At 58.5% G+C, this 19,577-nt stretch overlaps 1 protein-coding gene across 3 annotated transcripts in view; it reads left to right on the forward strand.

The window, feature by feature from the left end:
- DPP9 (dipeptidyl peptidase 9) overlaps window positions 1-19,577 on the forward strand; it is a 40,872-nt gene that overhangs the window by 9,268 nt on the left and 12,027 nt on the right. For all 3 annotated transcript variants that reach the window (XM_060094468.1, XM_060094469.1, XM_060094471.1), the window contains 10 exons: window positions 4,391-4,503; window positions 5,702-5,875; window positions 5,961-6,129; window positions 6,894-7,007; window positions 10,034-10,162; window positions 11,432-11,493; window positions 13,065-13,165; window positions 13,836-14,013; window positions 14,275-14,437; window positions 17,823-17,902. In XM_060094468.1, the coding sequence (XP_059950451.1) occupies window positions 4,391-4,503; window positions 5,702-5,875; window positions 5,961-6,129; window positions 6,894-7,007; window positions 10,034-10,162; window positions 11,432-11,493; window positions 13,065-13,165; window positions 13,836-14,013; window positions 14,275-14,437; window positions 17,823-17,902 (1,283 nt within the window). The remainder of the gene's footprint in view (window positions 1-4,390; window positions 4,504-5,701; window positions 5,876-5,960; window positions 6,130-6,893; window positions 7,008-10,033; window positions 10,163-11,431; window positions 11,494-13,064; window positions 13,166-13,835; window positions 14,014-14,274; window positions 14,438-17,822; window positions 17,903-19,577) is intronic.

A 19,577-nucleotide genomic window follows, 5' to 3' on the forward strand; every position in this document is an offset into this window, starting at 1 on the left:
TGTCCACTGGTTTACAGACCGTCTATGGCTGCTTTTGAGCATAATTGCCACAGAGGTCATATGGTCCTCAAAGCCAAAAATACTTACTGTCTCTGGCCCCTTGCAGAAAAATGTTTGCCATCTCTAGCCTAGGAGAGATTAGGGCATGCTTCAAGTTTCATTTACCCAAGGGAGAGTTGGCTGTTAGGACCGAAAGTGGCCAAGGCTCTGGGACAGTGGTGAGCTGTTGCCTCTCTCTTTTTTTTTCCTGTGGTTCTGTGGCCCCCAATCCCTTTCTCCCAACGCAGTCTCTCTTGGGCCTCTCGCTCTCTCAAGTTCAAGGTGCCGTCCTGGTCACGGTACTTATATGAGTTTCCTGGGGCTGCTACTGAAACAAATGCCCACCGACTCAGTGGTTTAAAACAACAGAAACATATTCTCTCTCAGTTCTGGAAGGCAGAAGTCTGAAATCAGTTTCTCTGGGCCAGTCAAGGTGTCCGCAGGGCCAGTCTTCTTCCGGAGGCTCTAGGGGAGAATCCGTTCTTTGCCTCTTGAGGCTTCTGGCGGCCACCGGCATTCCTTGGCTTGTGGCTGTGTCACTGCAGTCTTTGCGTCCAGTCCATGGGTCGCTGCAGTCTTTGCGTCCAGTCCATGGTCTCATCGCCTCCTCCTCTCCTGTGCGTCTGTAATCTCTTTCTCTCCCTCTGATAAGGCATGAGATTACATTTAGGGCCCACTGAGATAATCCAGACTAATCTCCCCAGCTAGAGGTCTTTAACGTAATCCCATCTGCAAAGGCCATTTTGCCAGGAAGGTAACATACAGTTTCCAGGGATTAGGACATGAGCGTAGCCATCGTTAAGCCAACCACAGAACTGCCGAAAGGGACAGAAATGCTCCGAGCTACTTTGAGCCACCAAGGGCCCCTCATAGTAAGGACATGGGTGTGTCAGGGAACCCCCCAGCCTCATGACCAGCACTGAGAAGCCCAACCATATGGAGTCCAAGCATCTGCCCTCATATGTTTCTCTCCGTGGATCCACCCTCACTGCCCACCTACCTTCCACTGCAACACTCCCGGGATTGCACGTCTGGTTCCAGCCACCAGCAGAAACGGGCCAGCTTTCTCTGAATTTCTGGGACAGCGAGTATGATTGGCTCAGACATGCAGTCATCCTTGGCCTGGGGCGGGCAGTCCCTGCCGTCTGTAGCAGGTGCTGAGGGCCCACTCTTGGAGGGGGCAGCTCCAGACAAGGACTGTGGACCCACTGCAGCTCCAAAAAGTGCCTAGAACAGCCCAAAGCCATCCTGCTTCTCTTGGTGTGACATTGCTCACCCTTGAGCTGATCTAGCCTGCATCACTCAACACCCTCGGGGTATCCTTGACCTCACTCCATGTCCAAGTTCCTGGGGCAGGTCTCCCCAGAACCCCCGTGTATTTATAACCCATCTGCACTAGCCTGGCGCGGGGGGAATCTGGCAGCCAGGAGCATTTATGGATTGAACAGAAAGGACCTCTAGGGGCGATGCCCAGCCCGCCCCCTGCTCCCCTGGGACCCCTGCCTCCTGAGCGGACCCCAGGCTTGCCAGTCACCGTCCTCTGGGAAGGCTCATTGGGAGCCCAGTGCACGTGGGATGGAGCAGAAAAGGGAACATGCCTGCTGCTCGGGCATGTCCCCGGAAGATGGTTCCAGGGCTCAGCTGCTTCTAGTGGGTTGGCTCCTCCCCCCTGCAAACAGGTGTCCTGCGTTCGGTGGAGGAGGGCACAGGGCCCCAGACAGCACTGGGGGTCCCTTAGGGGGCCCCTCGTGTCCTGTGTCCAGGTCCAGGGTGATACGCCCCACGTGGCCCCTCATCCAGGCCACGCGGTGTTTGCCCAGGCCTGGGCCACCTGCCGTGCTGGTGGGCTTTGGGGTGGGGTGCTGTCCCCAGAGATGGAGTGGAGCTGGTAAGAGGAGGCACAGGAGGGACCGTGACAGCAGGAGTCAGCGGCCATGGTCAGCCGTCCCAAACCCTTGCCGTGCACACCGTCACAGCTGCTTGCCGAGGGCAGCTCCTCCAGGGAATGTGCTGGAATGGGCTGTTTCGTGTCACTGCTTATGAATTGTTGGTGGGAGGAGGCAGCTCTGATGTCCTTGGCAAGGCTGCACCGTTGATTTCCTGTTTGGAAGGCTCAGCTCCCAGAGAGCCTGCGGACGGGCTGTCCAGAGCCCACGGCGCTCGGCCGAGAGCGGCCACCTGCTCCCTCCCAGCTTTCCACGCTGGCCCTCCCAGCCACCACGCTGCGTGGTGTTTGCTTTTTTAAAAATTAAGATGTAATTCACATCCCGTAAAATTCCCTCTCTTAAAGGTGGAGAGCTCGGTGGTTTTGGGTACAGTCACAGTATTGTGCAACCGTCACCACAGTCAAATTCCAGAACATTCCATCACCCCAGAAAGCAACCCTGTGCCCATTAGCAGTCACTCCCTATACCCCTCCCCCAGCCCGTAGCGACCCACTGACTTGCTTCCTGTCTCTGGATTTGCCTGTTCTGGACGTTTCACAGAAATGGAATCACAGGGACTTCCCTGGTGGTCCAGTCGTTAAAACTCCGCGCTTCCACTGCAGGCGGCGCGGGTTCCATCCCTGGTCTGGGAACTAAGATCCCACAAGCCGTGTGGCCAAAAAAGAAATGGAATCCTGCACCGCAGGATTCTCGTCCCAACTTGTCTTGTGAACTTAGGAAGATGGCCCCGACAGCAGCTCGGACGGGTGGCGTCACATCCGTGCTTCTAGCTGGGAATGATTCCGGCTATGGCAGCTTAGAGAGTCCTTAGAAGTCGAATTGGAATGCTTCCCACTTGTAGCTTTGCGTTTTCGCTCTTTTTTTACTAACTATATTTCCTGAGGAAACTTTGTCATGAGTGGAAGACGCGAGTCACTTGCCATATTGAGAAGCTACCCATAAGAGTTACTGTGGTGGAATAGGTATTATTTATGAAGCTCTGTGTAGCTCTGGAGGTGCCAAGCTTGGGGGGGCGGCCCGCCTGTTCTCCCACCCTTAGAAGTGAGAGCGCCTACGAGGAAGAGAGGCCAGCACCAAACTGAGCCTTCCTCCTGGAGAAATTTGGGATTGAGAGGGGTCAAAGCGGGGCGCCTGCTTTCTGTGACCCGCTGTTGCCCACAGCGCATTCCTGGGCCACCGCCGAGCATCCCGTCTGCTGCCGGGGGACTCTGCCCCGGTCCCTCACCTCGTTGCCCGGAGAGTGGGGAACCCGAAGCTTCCCAAGAGGACCATTCTGCTCCCGCCGTTGACTTTAACAGCCGTGGTACCGTCATCCATCGAGGCAAAGGCACTTCCAGTCGGGACTTCCCTGGCGGTCCAGTGGTTAGGACTTCGTGCTTCCGCTGCAGGGGGCATGGGTTTGATCCCTGGTCAGGGAACTAGGATCCCACACACCGTGTGGCGTGGCCAAAAGAAGCCTGGTTAGAAGATACGTCCTTGTTTTATTTGCCACTGTTTGTGCTGAGTGCTTTTTATCTCTTACCTCACTTAATCCACACAGAGGTCTCACTAGGCAGCTACTGTATTTTACAGATAAGGTTAGATTAGCTCAGCGGTTCTCAGTCGGGGTGCTCCTGCCCCAGGGGATGATGCTCCACGGTGTCTGGGGACATCTGTGGCTGTCACACTGGGGCTGCTCTTGGCATCCAGTGGGTGGGGCCAGGGAGGCTGCTTCACACCCCCCAGTGCCTGGGACGGCCCTCCAGAGGATGACCGGTCCCGGCGTCAGCAGCACCGAATGAGAGAGGCTGCATTGGATACATGTTTCCCAGTCCTTCTGAAGCTTTGCCCGTTCTCTGACCCTCGATTAATTCCTGTACCAGAGCCCAATCTGTGGAGAGTTGGGAATCACTGACCAACACCCCGTTTTTCATCCTCTTGTGTGCTATTTCTTTTATTTATTTGTTTGTTTGTTTGTTTACTTATTTATTTATTTTGGCTGCGCCAGGTCTTAGTTGCGGCACACGGGATCTTTAGTTGCGGCATGCGGACTTCTTAGTTGTGGCATGCATATGGGATCTAGTTCCCCAGGCAGGGATCCAACCCGGGCCCCCTGCATTGGGAGCATGGAGTCTCACACACTGGACCGCCAGGGAAGTCCCATTGTGCGCTATTTCTGCAGTAACTGAGGCTGAGGTATTCAGCACTAACATCCCAGGTGGGATTGCCTGCTGCCCCTGCTGTCGGGTGTAACCCAGGGTCCATGGCTTCTCTGGGGAGGGGTGTGCCGTCAGGGTGCTGTAGAAGCAGGAGGAACCAGCCGGGCCCAGCCACAGGGAGTCAGGGCCCGAGGCCGGTCCCGCCCGAGTCCCTCGCCCCAACCCTGGCAAGGGCACCCATTCTGGTTTTCCTCTGTTCCTCCCAAGGGATGCCCTACGGCAGCCGAGAGAACTCCCTCCTCTACTCCGAGATCCCCAGGAAGGTCCGGAAGGAAGCGCTGCTGCTCCTGTCCTGGAAGCAGATGCTGGATCACTTCCAGGTGAGCCATGGGAGTCGGGCCTTCCTGGTGGGCAAGGCAGGCGGGCGCATGGCAGCCCCTTCTTTGGCCTCACTCAGCTTCCTTGGGCCCTGCACCCACCCCACCCACCCCCTGAGGGGGTCCCAGCCCATCCCCTGCTTAACGGCAGCCCCTCGGAGAGGAGCGCCTGGCCCTGGACACCTGTGCCACGCCCTCCCCCTCCCTTCGGTGCACACCCGAGTCCCAGCGTGTAGCTTGTGGTGACAGCTCCTGTCAGAAGCACGTCTTCCTCTTAAATGCCTCACGTGCAAGTAACTTGGGCCGAGACCCTTTTATAGAAATTTAGCTAATAATGGATGTCGCCCAAAGTCACCTCGCTTCCAGAGGGAGAGATGGGCGGTGAGCGGCGAGAGTTCTTTGTGCACTGGTATATGTTGATTTATTTTTGATCAAAAATAAAATGTGACAGTACGCAGGGGAGGGGACCCGTACAGCCCCTCTCTCTTTTGCCTGTACCCTGTCCCAAGCTGACCAACTCCTATTTACCACGGCTTTCCTCGCAGCGTGGGGCTCATTTTGCTTTGGATTCTGCTCTTTAAAAATGCATTTCTGGGAATTCCCTGGCGGTCCAGTGGTTAGGACTCCGCGCTTCTACTGCAGGGGGCGCAGGTTCGATCCCTGGTCGGAGAACTAAGATCATGCATGCCATGCAGCACAGACAAAAAAAAAAAAAAAAAAAAAATTAATAAATTAAAAAAATAAAAATAAAAATGTATTTCTTCCCTTTAACATTCCTCTGAATTTCCACATCATCTTCAGAATTCTTTTTGGGGCAGCTGCATGGTGTCTACCATAGTTTACCTGCCCGCCCTGCCCAAGGTCAGGCGTTAGGGTGGTCAGGCCTGGAATCTGCCCCACCCCTACCCATGCCAAGAGCAGGAACGGCTGGTGGTGGGTGGCTTCAGCTCCAGTGGTCTCGCAGGAAGGGGCTGTGACCAGGGAGGGAGGGCCGGGGTCTGTAGGGTGTAGGGTGGCCCTGGGGGCGGAGGAGGGCCTCGTCTGTCTTGGAGCGATTTGGTGGGGGATGAGGAGGTTGGAACTACAGGTGAGCCCCGCAGCCCTGCCAGTCTGGGCCGCTCTGTGGCCAGGGTGCTGGGGCCTCCAGCTGCTGATGCCGGTGTTCCGCCCCGCCCCCCGGCCCCACCCAATGTGTCCCCAGGCCACGCCCCACCACGGGGTCTACTCCCGGGAAGAGGAGCTCCTGCGGGAGCGGAAGCGCCTGGGCGTCTTCGGCATCACCTCCTACGACTTCCACAGCGAGAGCGGCCTCTTCCTCTTCCAGGCCAGCAACAGTCTCTTTCACTGCCGTGACGGCGGCAAGAACGGCTTCATGGTGAGCCCCGCTCACTGGTGGGGGTGGGGGGCGGGGCAGGTGGCGGCCTCCTGACCCCCTGAGCTGGGTCTCTGTGTGTCCCCAGGTGTCCCCCATGAAGCCCCTGGAAATCAAGACCCAGTGCTCCGGGCCCCGGATGGACCCCAAGATCTGCCCCGCCGACCCCGCCTTCTTCTCCTTCATCAACAACAGCGACCTGTGGGTGGCCAACATCGAGACGGGCGAGGAGCAGCGGCTGACCTTCTGCCACAAGGGTGAGGCCTGGCGGAGGGGAGGAGGGCGGGGCGGACGGGAGGAGGGCGGGGCGGAGGGGAACCACCGGCACCCCTGGTGTGGTCTGTCGTCACAGCCACCTGTCCAGCTTCTAGAAAGACTCCCGCCCGTCACCGTGCTCCCGGCCGGACCGCCAGGCACCTTCCCAGACCGTGATCCCATGGCCCCCCTCCCGTGGCTCCCCCCCTGGCCCCACAGAGAGTCCAGCTGCCTGGCTCAGGGTCTCCCTCCGCGTGAATCGCCCCGGTCACTGGGGCCTGACCTCCACGCCAGACACCTGTGCGCCTCTGCACCCCTCAGCCCCTCCTGCCTCCGCTCTCCTGTCCCCGTGCCACGCTTCCAGCCCAGAGCTCACCAGACCCGGCCTTCCCCTCAGGCCCCTGCTGGCCGACAGTGACATCCCCCCTGTGCAGATATATCTGCGGGACGGCATGGGTTGTGGCCTCTGACGCCGATCCCTGCCTCCTGTCCTGCCCCACGGCCCTGGTGCCCTCTCACTAAACCTGAGCTTCTCAGCCAGGGGTGACTGGGGTACTGGCCATGTGCCGAGACATTTTCAGCTGTCACAGCAAGGTGAGGATGCTCCTGGCATCGAGTGGGTGCGGCCAGGGAGACTGCTGCACACCCCACAACGCCCAGGATGCCCCCACAGAGAACGGTCTGCCCCTAATGTCAGCCGTGCCAGGGGAGAAGCCCTGCTCTAAACCAGACTCCTCATCTCTCGCCCGGCCCCCTCCCCCTCCAGGCTTGTCCAGTGTCCTTGACGACCCCAGATCCGCGGGTGTAGCCACCTTCGTCATCCAGGAAGAATTTGACCGCTTCACTGGCTACTGGTGGTGTCCCACAGCCTCCTGGGAGGGTAAGCGCCTTTCCATTTTTAGCAACACTTCTTCTGTTAGCAGAAGCAAAGTGTACATGCTAGTCTGCTCTTTGCTCTTTTCATTTAAGATAAACCTCAGCAACCTTCCCATCAACATCCGTGTCTCACTCCTTTGAGGCTGCTGTGACAGAATACCACAGCCAGGGCGGCTTATAAACACCAGGCGTTTATTTCTCACTGTTGTCAGGGCTGGGAGTCCAAGTCCAAGGCAGATTCGGTGTCTGCTGAGGGCCTCTTCCTGGTTCCTGGATGCTGTCGTATCCCCCTGTCCTCACATGGTGAAGGGGCAGGGAGCTCGCTGGGGTTCCTTTTATTGGGGGCACTGAGCCCCTTCATGAGGGCTCCACCCTCGTGGCCTAATCACCTCCCGACACATCACACTGGGGGGTAGGGTCTAACATTTGAATTCTGTGGGGACACAGACATTCAGTCCATTGCAGTCAGCACTCAGAGAATCCTTTAACTGTGGATGTCCTGGGGGCGTGGATGTACCACAGTTTATTTAAGAAGCCCACACTGACGGACACTTTGGCTGTTGCCAGTTTCCGGTTTTGGTTTTGCTTTGGTGGTGTAAACAATACTGCAGCGAAATCTTCGTACATTTATCCTCGTGACCTCCTGGGAGTGTGTTAATGGTCCTCAGCCAGGGGTGGTTCTGCCCCACCCCGCACGCCCAGGGGACACTGGGCGGTGTCTGGGGGCATCTGTGGTTGTCACGACTTGGGGTGCTCCCGGCATTGAGGGGGTGGGGGCCAGTGGTGCTGCTCCACACCCCACCCCAGGGTGGCCCCCCGCAGAGAATGACCCGGCCCTAATGTCCGCAGCGCCAAGTATCGAAAATCCTGCCTTAGAGAAAATTCCCAGCTGTAAGAGAGATGAATTGAAGCTACACACATCTTAAATCTTGACGGATTTTGCCAACAAGTTGGAAAGAAGCCAGATCAGCTGGCCACTTTGTATCTGTTTTTCTGTGCTGTGCGTGAGGCAAGGGTGTCTTATCTCCCCTGTTCAGTGGACCAAAGTCTGTTTCCTGAGCGCGGGGAGAGTCATTTCTTGGGGTGCGTGAGTACCATCACACCCTCTGCTGCACGAGCAGGAGTGGGCCAGGCCTCCGCTGCGCATAGAGTCCTCCCTGGCCTTAGCGCCTCTGTGTGCGTCAGTGGGTGAGTGGCCATGCAAGCCAGGATCCCGGGGACCAGGCACTGACCATCCACCGCTGCAGCCGAGTGCCATCTCATCTGCTAGTCACCCCTGCCTTTACGTCAGCGTGCCTTCTCCTTAAATCGATTTGAAAAGAAAACGTCATGGTCCAACCATGAATAGAAGCTAGGCATGAAAACCGTGCAATGGAGAGAACCAGCGCCGAACATTCTAGCCGGCGCTCAGGAAAAGGGTGACTTGCCAGCGTCAGGCGCCTAAGGGCTGCTGGTGCTGCCGAGATGGGGCCGGGATCGGCACGTTCCTGGGGAGGATGCCGCACGCGCTCCCCCTTCGTCTGGGCCGGGGTCTTTCACCACCGCAGCGCTGTGTGTGCCCGTGGTCCGTGTCTCTGGGGAAAAGGGCTCTAGGTCAGGAGTCAGGGTCCTGGGTCAGGTCACTCAGCTTGTGACTCCGTGCGCCTGAAGCAGGTGACCATCCACCCTTCGACTTCCGGCCTGTAAAATGAGGTCTCTCCCCCTCGGCCCTGTGGACACGGAGGCTGGGTCATTCTCTGTGGGGGGCCGTGGTGACTCAGTGTGTCACCTGAGTTGTGACAGCCACAAATGTCCCCAGACATTGCCACATGGCCCCTGGGGACACAGAATGGCCCCTGGTTGCCATCCACTGGTCTCAGTGACATCAAGATACTCACTCTGCTATTCTTAACAGCTCAGAACCCCTCAGATAGAGCCCCTGAATGCTGAGGCCAAGGGACTTTTACCCCGCTTGGCGTAGCCCCACTCATGGCACGCGCCCGTGGAGCTACGTGACCATAGCCACCCAAGAGGGTCTTTCCTGGCCAGGCAACTCAGGGCCCCGGAACGACCCATGCCCTGTGGACAGACATAGGAGCCCTTAGCACTGAGTCTGAGCTGCAGCGCTTTCGCGGCCTCAGCCCTGTGGCCACCAGCGCCCCATAGAGCAGATGTGGAGACCTGAAGGCAGGGTGGGCTCGGCCGAGGTCGGCGGATGTCATTGGTCCGTCCTAGTGAGTCAGGCGAGGGTACAGGAAGCAGATGGGGACCCTTCTCGGCAGCCGAGAAGAGCAGCCGTGGGCTCCGTCCCCTTGATGTTGGCATTGCCAGTTCCCACGCCCCTTGCTAGTCTGTCAGCTCCCGGTGATTCACTTACTTCTCATGACAACTTTCCCTGTACCCCTTCTTGAGCCCTGCCCCAAGTGCTAGTCTGTTCGGGCGGCCGTGACCACGTCCCACAGATGGGGCAGCTCAGACGTCACAGCCTGGAGGCTGGACATCTGAGATGGAGGTGTCGGCAGGTTTGGCTTCTTCCGAGGCCTCTCTCCTCAGCTTACAGACGGCTGCGTCTCCCCCGCTGTCCTCACGTGGTCTCCCCTCTGCGTGTCTGTGTCCTAACCTCTTTCTATAGGAACAGCAGTCATACTGTATCAGGGCCACCCTCAGGGCCGCATTTTAACCGAATCACCTCTTTAAAGACCTCCATCTCCAAATACAGTCCCGATCTGAGGTCCAGGGTTGAGACGTGAATGTAGGAATTGGGTGGGCGTGTGGTTCAGCCCGTAAGTCCCCACGTGGCCATCTCCCTTGCCTTCCTGTGCTGGGAAGAGCTCCGTTCTTGCTCCGGTTTTACAGGGAAGGAAATCGAGGCCCCAGGAGGACATGTGACTGGCTTCAGGCCTAGTACACGGCAGAGCTGGGTTTCCGGCCCCAGGGACCATTCTTGTCTGGGCCCTGCCATGGTAGAGAAGAGTCCCCGTGTGGGCAGGGGGGTGCGGGGCGGCAGAGGAGACACCCAGCACCCTGAGCAGCTGCCCTGCCCCCTCCCAGGTTCAGAAGGCTGCAAGACGCTGCGGATCCTGTACGAGGAAGTGGACGAGTCCGAGGTGGAGATCATTCACGTGCCCTCTCCCGCTCTAGAGGAGAGGAAGACGGACTCCTACCGGTACCCCAGGACAGGTGAGGGCCCAGGACACATGAGGGCGACTCGGCAGTGCTCTGAAGCCTCATAGAACACGGTGAGGCACCAACCAGGATGGGCCCACAAGACCCAGACAGGGATGGACCTGGAGAAGCAGGCTGCACTCGGGAACAACAGCCAGGCCAGCACCACCGTCAGTGGTGACTGGTGTCCTGCCTCGGGGCCCAGGAAACAGTAGGAGCCCTGGGGAGGCAGTGGGAGGTGTGGGCCCCCTCCAGGGGCACATCATACACTCACTGCCTTGTGAGAATACAGGGTTTGCCCAGAAATACAGGGAAGTCCCAGAAATCTACCAGTTCTTAAACGTGGCTCGAATCATTTAAAAATACTTAGCAGGACTTCCCCGGCAGTCCAGTGCTTAAGACTCCACGCTTGCACTGCAGGGAGCACGGGTTCGATCTCTGGTCGGGGAACTAAGATCCCGCATGCCGCACGTGGCACGGCCAATTTAAAAAAAAAAAAAGATTTAGCCACACAAAATACATGTGCAGTTCAGGTTCAGCATCTTTGGGACCTCCGTGGAAGCCTACGACAGACTCGTTCTTGCTAACTGTGGGCCATGCTAAGCAGAGCCTTCCTAGGGAAACTTCCAGTCCCTGGTGTGAATGGGGAAGTTGGTCCTTCGCTTCCCCTGTTGGAGAGACGAGGAAACAGAGGCACCGAGACATTATCTGCTGGGGTGCTAGAGCCACGGGGGCCAGAGTTGAGATCCGTCGTAGGAATAACGGGCCTGAACCAAATCCCACCCTGGAGGGCATGTCTTGGTCACCCCAGCCTATAGGCCACCTGCCTCCCGACAGCTGAAGACTGACTGTGTCACTGGGACATGGGCCACCTTTCTGCATCATTGGTGCTTTTGTTACGGGCGTGTGTTGTCTTTGCAGCCAGCATTCAAGCTCTCCAGAGGCAGGGAGGCATCTTCCTCGTGTTTGTGTCCCCCTCAGGGCCCTCGCACCAGCCCAGGCCTGACCTATGTTCTTAAACAGCAGAGACGTTGCCACGTCACTGTCGGGACTAAGGTCCAGGCCCAAAGTCAGACAGTCCTGCCTGGGGGACTTTGTGCCTGGGCCAGAGAGGGTGACGCACCTACAGAGAGACCTTTGGACACCTGGCGCCTCCTCCCCTCCCCCCCCACGCCGGCTGTGTCACTGCCTGTGAGGCTCACCCCCCCCAGCCGCCGCCCCCAACACCTACTCTCAGTCCTCTTGGCGACACCTGCCAGATGCACCTCACTTTCGTTTCTGCAGGCAGCAAGAATCCCAAGATCGCCTTGAAACTGGCTGAGTTTCAGACAGACAGTCAGGGAAAGGTAAGAGGGGCCTGGGCGCCCGGGAGAAGCTTCTGGATGAGGAGAGGAGGGCCAGGGTGTGCGCTGGGAGACGGGTCCGGAGGCCGCTCGCCCCCATTGCATGGCAGGTGCTTCTCTTGGCCAACTGAACCCGAAGAGGTTCTGCCCGGAGCCCCGGATTCCGGGCGGGGTCACTCTGAACCTGGACTCTGAGACGGGGAGTGGTGAGCCTGGCCCCACCTGCCTCCAGGTGGCCCCGAGGCGTGGGGTGGGGACGCCCGTGTGTGCGAGGGCGGTGGCTCACAGAGCTTCCAGAACAGGGAGCTCAGAGGGGTGGGGAGCAGTTGCCTGGGGCACCCCGACCTCAGGCCAGGGGTGCCCCACCCCAGCCTCTGGGCAGCTCCTCACATATCACTTCACTGGCCCCATCTGTTCTGCATCCTTCCCTCTGTCAGCTGGTCATCGTCACAGACAAGGGTCCTCATCGCCCAGGGAGTCGTTCCTCAGGACCCCACAGCCAGGAGGGCAGAGGAGGCTAGGGGTAGGAGGGCTGTAAGGATGCCCACCCCACGTGGGGATGTCAGAGGGCGACGCCCCTCGCGGCAGAGGTTGGAGCAGGCACACGAGCCGGGAAGCCCCTGCGTATTTTTGCCAAAATGGCTTCTCATGTAATGTTTCATAAAAAAGGCGTGAGATTAAATACACCTATTTTCATGATTGGGGGGGGTAGTTTTTGGTTTGGGCATGATTAGGCCCTAACCAAACCCCTTCTGCACTCTTGACCAGAACATTACGGCAGATTCTACAGGAATCTGTCCTAAGTGGCTTTGCCGAGCCCCCACCAGCTGTTGTAAATGGTTCCTGGCCTTGTCGGATGGACAAGATCCCGAGGCGGGTGTGGGTTTTGCCCACTGAACAGGCAGCTGGGGCAGGCGGGGGTTGGTGGCGAGCCTGGGTGTGGGCCATGCTGAGGCCCTGCCCGCCTCTCTCCTGTCGCCCCTCCTGGGGAGATGCCCTGCCAGCCCCGTGTCACCTCCAGGAAGCTGCAGTGGCCAGAGGCTGTGTCTTACCCAAGGCCACCCGGCTCTTCAGTGACAGCCCAGGCCAGAGCCCTTGGTTTCCAGGCAACAGGCTGTCATAGCAGAGTACCACTGGGAGGTTTAAGCCACTGAAGTTCATCATCTCCCGGTTCTGGAGGCTAAAGGTCCAAAATCAAGGTGTCGACAGGGCTGCCTCCTTCTGAGGCCTTGAGGGAAGATCTGTTCCAGGCAGCCTCCCTTGGCTTGGAGACAGCCGCCTGCTCCCTGTGTCTCGTCACAAGACGTTCTCTGCCTGTGTGGTGCCTCTGTCTCTTTTTATAAGGAAACCCGTCCTGTTAGGTTGGGGCCCCCCCACCCCAGTACGACCTCATCTGTACTGGTCACACCTGCGACCACCCCATTTCCAAATAAGGCCCCCTTCTGAGGTACCAGGAGTTAGGGCTCCAACATGTGGAGCCGGGGGGGACACAGTGCCCCCCAGCACATGTTCTCTCTCCTCCTGGGCAGCGCATGGGCAGGCCGGACTGTGACCCGAGTCTGCTTTGCCTTTAGATTGTGTCGACGCAAGAGAAGGAGCTGGTGCAGCCCTTCAGCACGCTCTTCCCGAAGGTGGAGTACATCGCCAGGGCCGGCTGGACGCGCGACGGCAAATAGTGAGTGTCTCCCTCACAAGGTAGAAGGTGTCCCTTCGCAGTCATTTTCTAACCCTTCTGCCCAAGTTGGGGCAGACACCTCTAAACCAGGGCCCCAAACCACCACCCGGGGGCCGAATCCAGCCCGCTGCCCGTTACCATACAGCCCACAAGCCAAGAATGGCTTGTCTGTTTTTCAGTGATGCAGGGGGAGAGATCCAAAGAAGAGTATTTTGGGGACTTCCCTGGTGGTGCAGTGGTGAGGTCTGTGTGCTTCCACTGCAGGGGTGCGGGTTCGATCCCTGGTTGGGGAACTAAGGTCCCACAGGCCACGCAGCACGACTGGGGGAAAAAAAAAAAAGAAAAAGAAACTGTCCACTTCGAGTAAAATATGAAACAAAGGATAAATAAAGGCTGAGGATTTGGCAGAAGTCGGCCACGTTTACAAATGATGTGAGGTGTTTTCAGAGCAAGCTGGATTGCACAGTTCTGCCAGCACCCCCGTCTCCCCCTGAGCGGGCGTGCCGGCCGGGGACCCTTTGCGTGCTGCAGGGTCACCTGCTCAGGTGTCGGTGAGGTCGGGAAAGGAGGCGCCGTTCTGATCAAACACAAGTGTGGAAAGGGGGCCGTCGGGCCCTGGCTGGCCTCCGCTGGCCCCTGAGGTGCGGTCCTCTCTTGCCTTGCCCCCCAGTGCCTGGGCCATGTTCCTGGACCGGCCGCAGCAGCGGCTTCAGCTCGTCCTCCTGCCCCCGGCCCTGTTCATCCCCACCACCGAGAACGAGGAGCAGCGGGCAGCCTTCGCCAGAGCCGTGCCCAGGAGCGCCCAGCCGCACGTGGTGTACGAGGAGGTCACCGACGTGTGGATCAATGTAAGGGCGTGTGTGCCCAGCCCGGGCCCCGGGGTCCGCGTCCCCGCCCCCAGGTCCCCAGCTGGGCGGAGGCTGGCGATGTGGAGAAGCCAGCTCCGGAGGGAGAGTCGGGGGGTCTGACCTCTAGCCAGGATGTGTCAGAGCCTCCCCTTTCTCAAAGGGATGTGTCCCCCCCCCACCCCAGCCCCCGCCTCTGACACGTCCTCTCTCTCTCTCTCTCTCTCTCTCTCTCTCTCTCTCTCTCTCTCTCTGCCTGGACAGGTTCACGACATCTTCTATCCCTTCCCCCAACCAGAGGGAGAGGACGAACTCTGCTTCATCCGCGCCAACGAGTGCAAGACCGGCTTCTGCCACTTGTACAAAGTCACTGCTGTTTTGAAGCCCCGCGGCTACGACTGGACCCAGCCCTTCAGCCCCGGGGAAGGTGAGCGACCCTGACTAACACCTTGCTCATCGCCTGTGGTTCAAGCCTGTGGTTTGTTCCCTGGTCCCGCCCCAGAGGGAGTGGGTGCCAATGACTAAGAGGCTGGCCTTTCCCAGTGCCATTCCTGGCCTGGCAGGGTTATCACAGCCAGCTCCCGGCTTATTTAGGCGGCAATATTTCTTGAGCACCGACTACATGCCAGGCCCTTTGCACACCAAGTCTGTGCTGTCTGGCTCTTTATAGGAAAAGCTGCCCCGCCCTAGGTGTGGGGGGTGGGTATCACTGTAGGAAGAGAAAAACGAAGATCTCTGCTCTGGTGGAGGAGGCAGGCATCATCCAAATACAGTGAAAGAGGCCAGGAGGCCAGGGGCACAGCAGTGGATAACGTGCCACAGAGCAGAGACTGGGTGGAGGCAGAAGCAGCCACAACACGGCACTCCAGGCCAAGGGACAGCCCGTGCAAAGGCCCTGCAGCAGGGCAGGGCTGGGCCTGGCTTATTGGAGGGACAGCCAGGAGGCCCGTGTGGCTGGAGCAGAGTGAGCGATGGGGAGGGAAGGAGGAGGGGAGGGAGGGGAGGGGACGGGGCAGGTGGCACAGGCCCTCGTGGGCCGCGGGGAGGACTAGGGCTTTTACCATTGACCTTTGCTGGTTTAGAATGATTCTTGTGGCTGTTCATGGAGCAGAGCCTGAGGGAAGGGGGAGGTGACAAAGTTGGGGTCAGGCAGTGGGGCTGAGCTGACTCTGCTGTAGATCCAGGTGGGCCCGATTCTGAAAGTACTTGACTGCTGAGCTGACATGGTGGATTGCACTGGGGTCTGAGAGAGAGAGAGAGGGACGGCGTGGATGTCTGAAAGGGTTTTGGAGTTCCAGTCTGAGACAGAAAGACTCTGAGGGGACAGTTTAGGAGAGAACTATTGAGTTGGGTTTTGGACGTGTTCAAGTTGAAGCTCCGTGCAGGTTCCGGGTACCAGGGTGAATCTGCGGTGGGAACGTGGGCGTCCTCACACACGGATGGCATCTCAGCCTGGGGACAGGCTGGGGCACCAAGGGCGGAGCCTGGGTAGGGAGGCTGCGGTCTGAGTGCCAAGCCAGGGCTCTCAGAGCTTGGAGCAGGGTCTCCCCGTCACTGCGGACATCAGGGCCGGGTCACTCTCTGGGGGGTGTCCTGGGCCCTGGGGGGTGTGGAACAGCATCCCTGCCACCACCCACTCGATGCCAGGAGCGCCCCCGTCGTGACAACCACAGATGACCCCAGACACCACCCAGTGTCCCCTGGGGGTGGGACTGTCCTGGATGAGCCACAGGGCTTTGAGGCCATGCCCGCTAAGGAGCCTGAGGCCACCACAGTGTGGAGATGGTCACCCGAGGGAGGGGGTATCCGAGGGGCTCAGGCACCGCAGGAGCTCGAGGGTCAGGAACAGACGAAGCCACAAGCTGCCGGGGCGTCAGGTGAGATGGGGACCAAGGAGTGACCACCGTCTAGGCGTTGTGGTCCTTCAGGGTTGAGCACGGCTGTCATAGGCTAGCTGAGCCATCTCAGAGATGCTCGTCAGCGTTTGCTTTTCTGTTTGGAAACCCCCTCGCCTTGGAGATTTCACTGGAGAAATCCTCATCCTCCCTCTTGAAATGGGCAGCCAAGAGCTCTCGTTCTGCCTGGTGGTTGTTGAGTGGAGCTCACGGCAGGTGCCCCCAGGGGACCCCTGCCTTTGAGGTGGGCTCTGCTGGTTTCCCCTTCGCCCTGTGGCGCCCCGACTGCATCCTCTCCCCCGCCCTGCCTCAAGGCCTCCACCTGCTGCAGGCGACTGAACGGTCCAGAAGGCGAGGCCAAAGGAGTGGGTTCCTTAAGGGCGTCCCAGCTGAGTGGGAGGGCGGTCAGGAGGCTCGGGGACCCGGTCAGGAGGAGTGTGTCCAGGTGACACAGGTGGCTCCCCAGCGAGGGGCCAGGAAGGGAGGAGGGAGGGGCCTGGCATGGTCGGCAGGACCCTCTGGGCCGTGAGCAGCGTGGGCTTGAGCCCAGAAGACAACTGAGGACTGTCAGAGCGAGTGGGAGCAAGGCAGGGGGACCAGCAGCTTGAGCCATTGCCCAGGCCTCCTGGGGGCCTCCTGGGAGCAGTAGGAGAATTGAGGGCACAGCGACTGTGGACCGGGAGCAGGCGTGTAGGCAGGGCCGGCCCCAGAGGAGGCCTGTGCGACTGGGCTCCCTGCCTGGGCCCAGCAGAGTGGGTGTCAGCAAAGGTGTGAGTGGGCAGGAAGTGGCGCGTCTGGCCCCCGGTGAGTGAAGGGCTGAGGAACAGCCCTCCCTCCCGGGTCTTCTTGTGACAAGTCACTCGGCCCAGGTCTCTGCACTGGAAGTTCCTAACTATGCAGCCCTGTGGATCTGGGCGGGGACATCTGTCCCTCCCTAGGTGACGTGGGCAGTAGTTTGCTTCAAATCCAAGAGGATAGAAAACAATTTTAGGGACTTCCCTCGTGGCACAGTGGTTAAGAATCTGCCTGCCAATGCAGGGGACACGGGTTCGAGCCCTGGTCTGGGAAGGTCCCACGTGCCGCGGAGCAGCTAAGTCCGTGCGCCACAACTACTGAGCCCGCGCACCTACAGCGCATGCTCTGCGACAAAGAGAAGCCACCGCAATGAGAAGCCCGCGCACCGCAACGAAGAGTAGCCCCTGCTTGCCGCAAGTAGAGAAAGCCCATGTGCAGCAACGAAGACCCAACGTAGCCAATAAATAAATAAATAAATAAAATTTTTAAAAAAAGATAAGGAAAGAAAACAATTTTAGCCAGTGCTCATAAACTGTCGTAATAGTTTCTAATATGTGGCAAGACACATTCCGTATTGTTATTTACGTGGTAAAAATTCAAAAGCAAGACCTACCCACCAAAAAAACCTCCTGTAACTCCACTGAGCCTTTGCTCAGCCCCAGAGTTTAATCAAGATCTGGTTATGTGGCCTAAGCGGTCACAGGTCCAGGGCATGGAAGGTGGCGGTTTGACCTGCAAGATTCTAAAATTGGGTGCTTTTTTTTTGCTGCATGGCATACGGGATTTTAGTTCCCCAACCAGCCATTGAACCCGCGCCCCCTGCAGAGGAAGGGCGGAGTCTTTACCACTGGACCACCAGGGAAGTCCTGAGAATTGGGTGCTTTTGATAAAAATGCAGATCCCTGGTTTTTCTGGGGAAATGCTGGCGCCCCATCCAGATGGTGGGAACCCCACACCTCGCTCCTTGGGCCGTGGTGTGGCGGGTCCCTGTACCATCCCTGGGGCCCAGCCGGTGTACCCGCCCGTCACCTGGCTGCCTGGGCTCTGTGGAGAACTCGTTGTGTGCTTTGAGTCCCCATCATAGCTTCCCGGGCCCCCTTCACCTCTTTTCCTTTCTTCCAGATGAATTTAAATGCCCCATCAAGGAGGAGATCACACTGACCAGCGGCGAATGGGAGGTTTTGGCAAGGCACGGCTCCAAGGTACCCGAGTCTCCATGAATGCTTGTACACGCATATGTGCACAGACAGAATGCACACTCGCTCCCGCCCCCTCCAGACCCCCCGGGCCTGTGGCTTCTCTCTCTGCCCCCCACACCCCCCCACCCGGCCACTCCCTCCTACTCTGCACGCTGAGGGCCACGGGTGCTGTGCTTCCCACCAGCTGGAGACCCTGGGTCCAGGAAGCAGGCTGTCCTGAGCATCCTTTGTTGGATCCTGGTGGGTGAGGCCCAGCCCCACTCTCAGTGCCACCTGGAGCATTCACTTAGCCTCCATCCACTCCATGAAGCCACCTGTCCCCAGGGCAGCAGTCTGTGAGTCTGTGGGACACTGGTGGTGCCCACTGTAGAACTGTCCTGCAGCTTCCAACGGGGGCCCACCCCCATGCCTGCCCTGGGAGGTTCGGGAACAAAAGATGCAGCTGCAGGGCTGAGAGGTGTACCTTCCACTCCCCGACCCAGATGCTCCATCATAAAAACGTGACCAGAGTATCTTCACTGGGGTCCAGATCTACAGAATTCCAGATTTTACAAAGAGACCCCTTAATCAGACCTCCTGGATCCCTACCTCACACCAGCATAAAGGCTTCCTGGACCAAAGACTTAGAAAAAACTAAACCATACAAATAACCAGGAGGAGATGTGGCCAACCCTTTTAAAGTTGAGAGGTGGGCCGCCCGTGTGCTGTTCAGGGCTGCCAAGCCAAGAGAAGGGGGCCAGGCACCCCTGGGCAGTGCGGCCAGGAGACGTGGCTCGGCCTTTCTGGGGTGCAGAGGCGGCATCTATTGCAGCGTCAACCCACATCTCATCTGACCCGGCAGCCCCAGGTCTAGGCGTGGACCTTACGAGGCCACCCCAGGGCATACTCGAGAGGTTAACATGCAAGTGTACATTGCTGTGCTCTTCATAGTGGGAAATAGTGGTTAGAAAACATTCGAGCAAGAGAAAGTTGTCATTGCTGAGTTCCGGTTCTGTAGGTAACCGTGTCCGTTCCCGTATGACCACACCTGGCCCTACTCAGTCGCTCTGCTGTAGTTGAACCTCACTGGAGGCCCCTGTGCTCATAGCCTCGCTCGGCCCCTCGCTAGCTGGGTGCTTAGACTCAGTTTCCTCACCTGTGAGATGGGACCATCAGATAGCGCTGGTCCTCTCCACAGCAGTTAATCCCTCGGCGCCGTGGACACTCGGGGCCAGAGATGGGCACTGTGGGTGTGGAACAGCCTCCCTGGCCCCCACCCTGGGGGTGACAAGCACAGATGTGTCCAGAGGCTGCCAAACGTCCCTGGGGGGCAGAACAGCCCTGGGTGAGGACCCTGCTTTAAAATACTTCGACGCCCTCAGCGTAGCATCTGGCAGACACATAAGACAGTATTAGAACCTTTCTCTAAGGACTTCCCTGGTGGTCCAGTAGTTAGGACTCGGCGCTTTCACTGCCGAGGGCCTGGGTTCTGTCCCTGCTCAGGGAACTAAGATCCCGCAAGCCGTGTAGTGCGGCCAAAAAAAAAACCCAAAACCTTTCTTGAACGTGAAAGTTTTACCTTCTGCATGCCTTATCTTTTTACCCAGAAATTTTCTTTAAAAAAAAAACATTTTAAGAATTAAAAAGGGAAAGAGAGCCCTCTGCCGCCGCCACGGCCACCACGGCCGCGTGCTCCATG

The sequence above is a fragment of the Mesoplodon densirostris genome, chromosome 3, assembly GCF_025265405.1.
Source record: "Mesoplodon densirostris isolate mMesDen1 chromosome 3, mMesDen1 primary haplotype, whole genome shotgun sequence".
Lineage (NCBI taxonomy): Eukaryota > Metazoa > Chordata > Mammalia > Artiodactyla > Ziphiidae > Mesoplodon > Mesoplodon densirostris.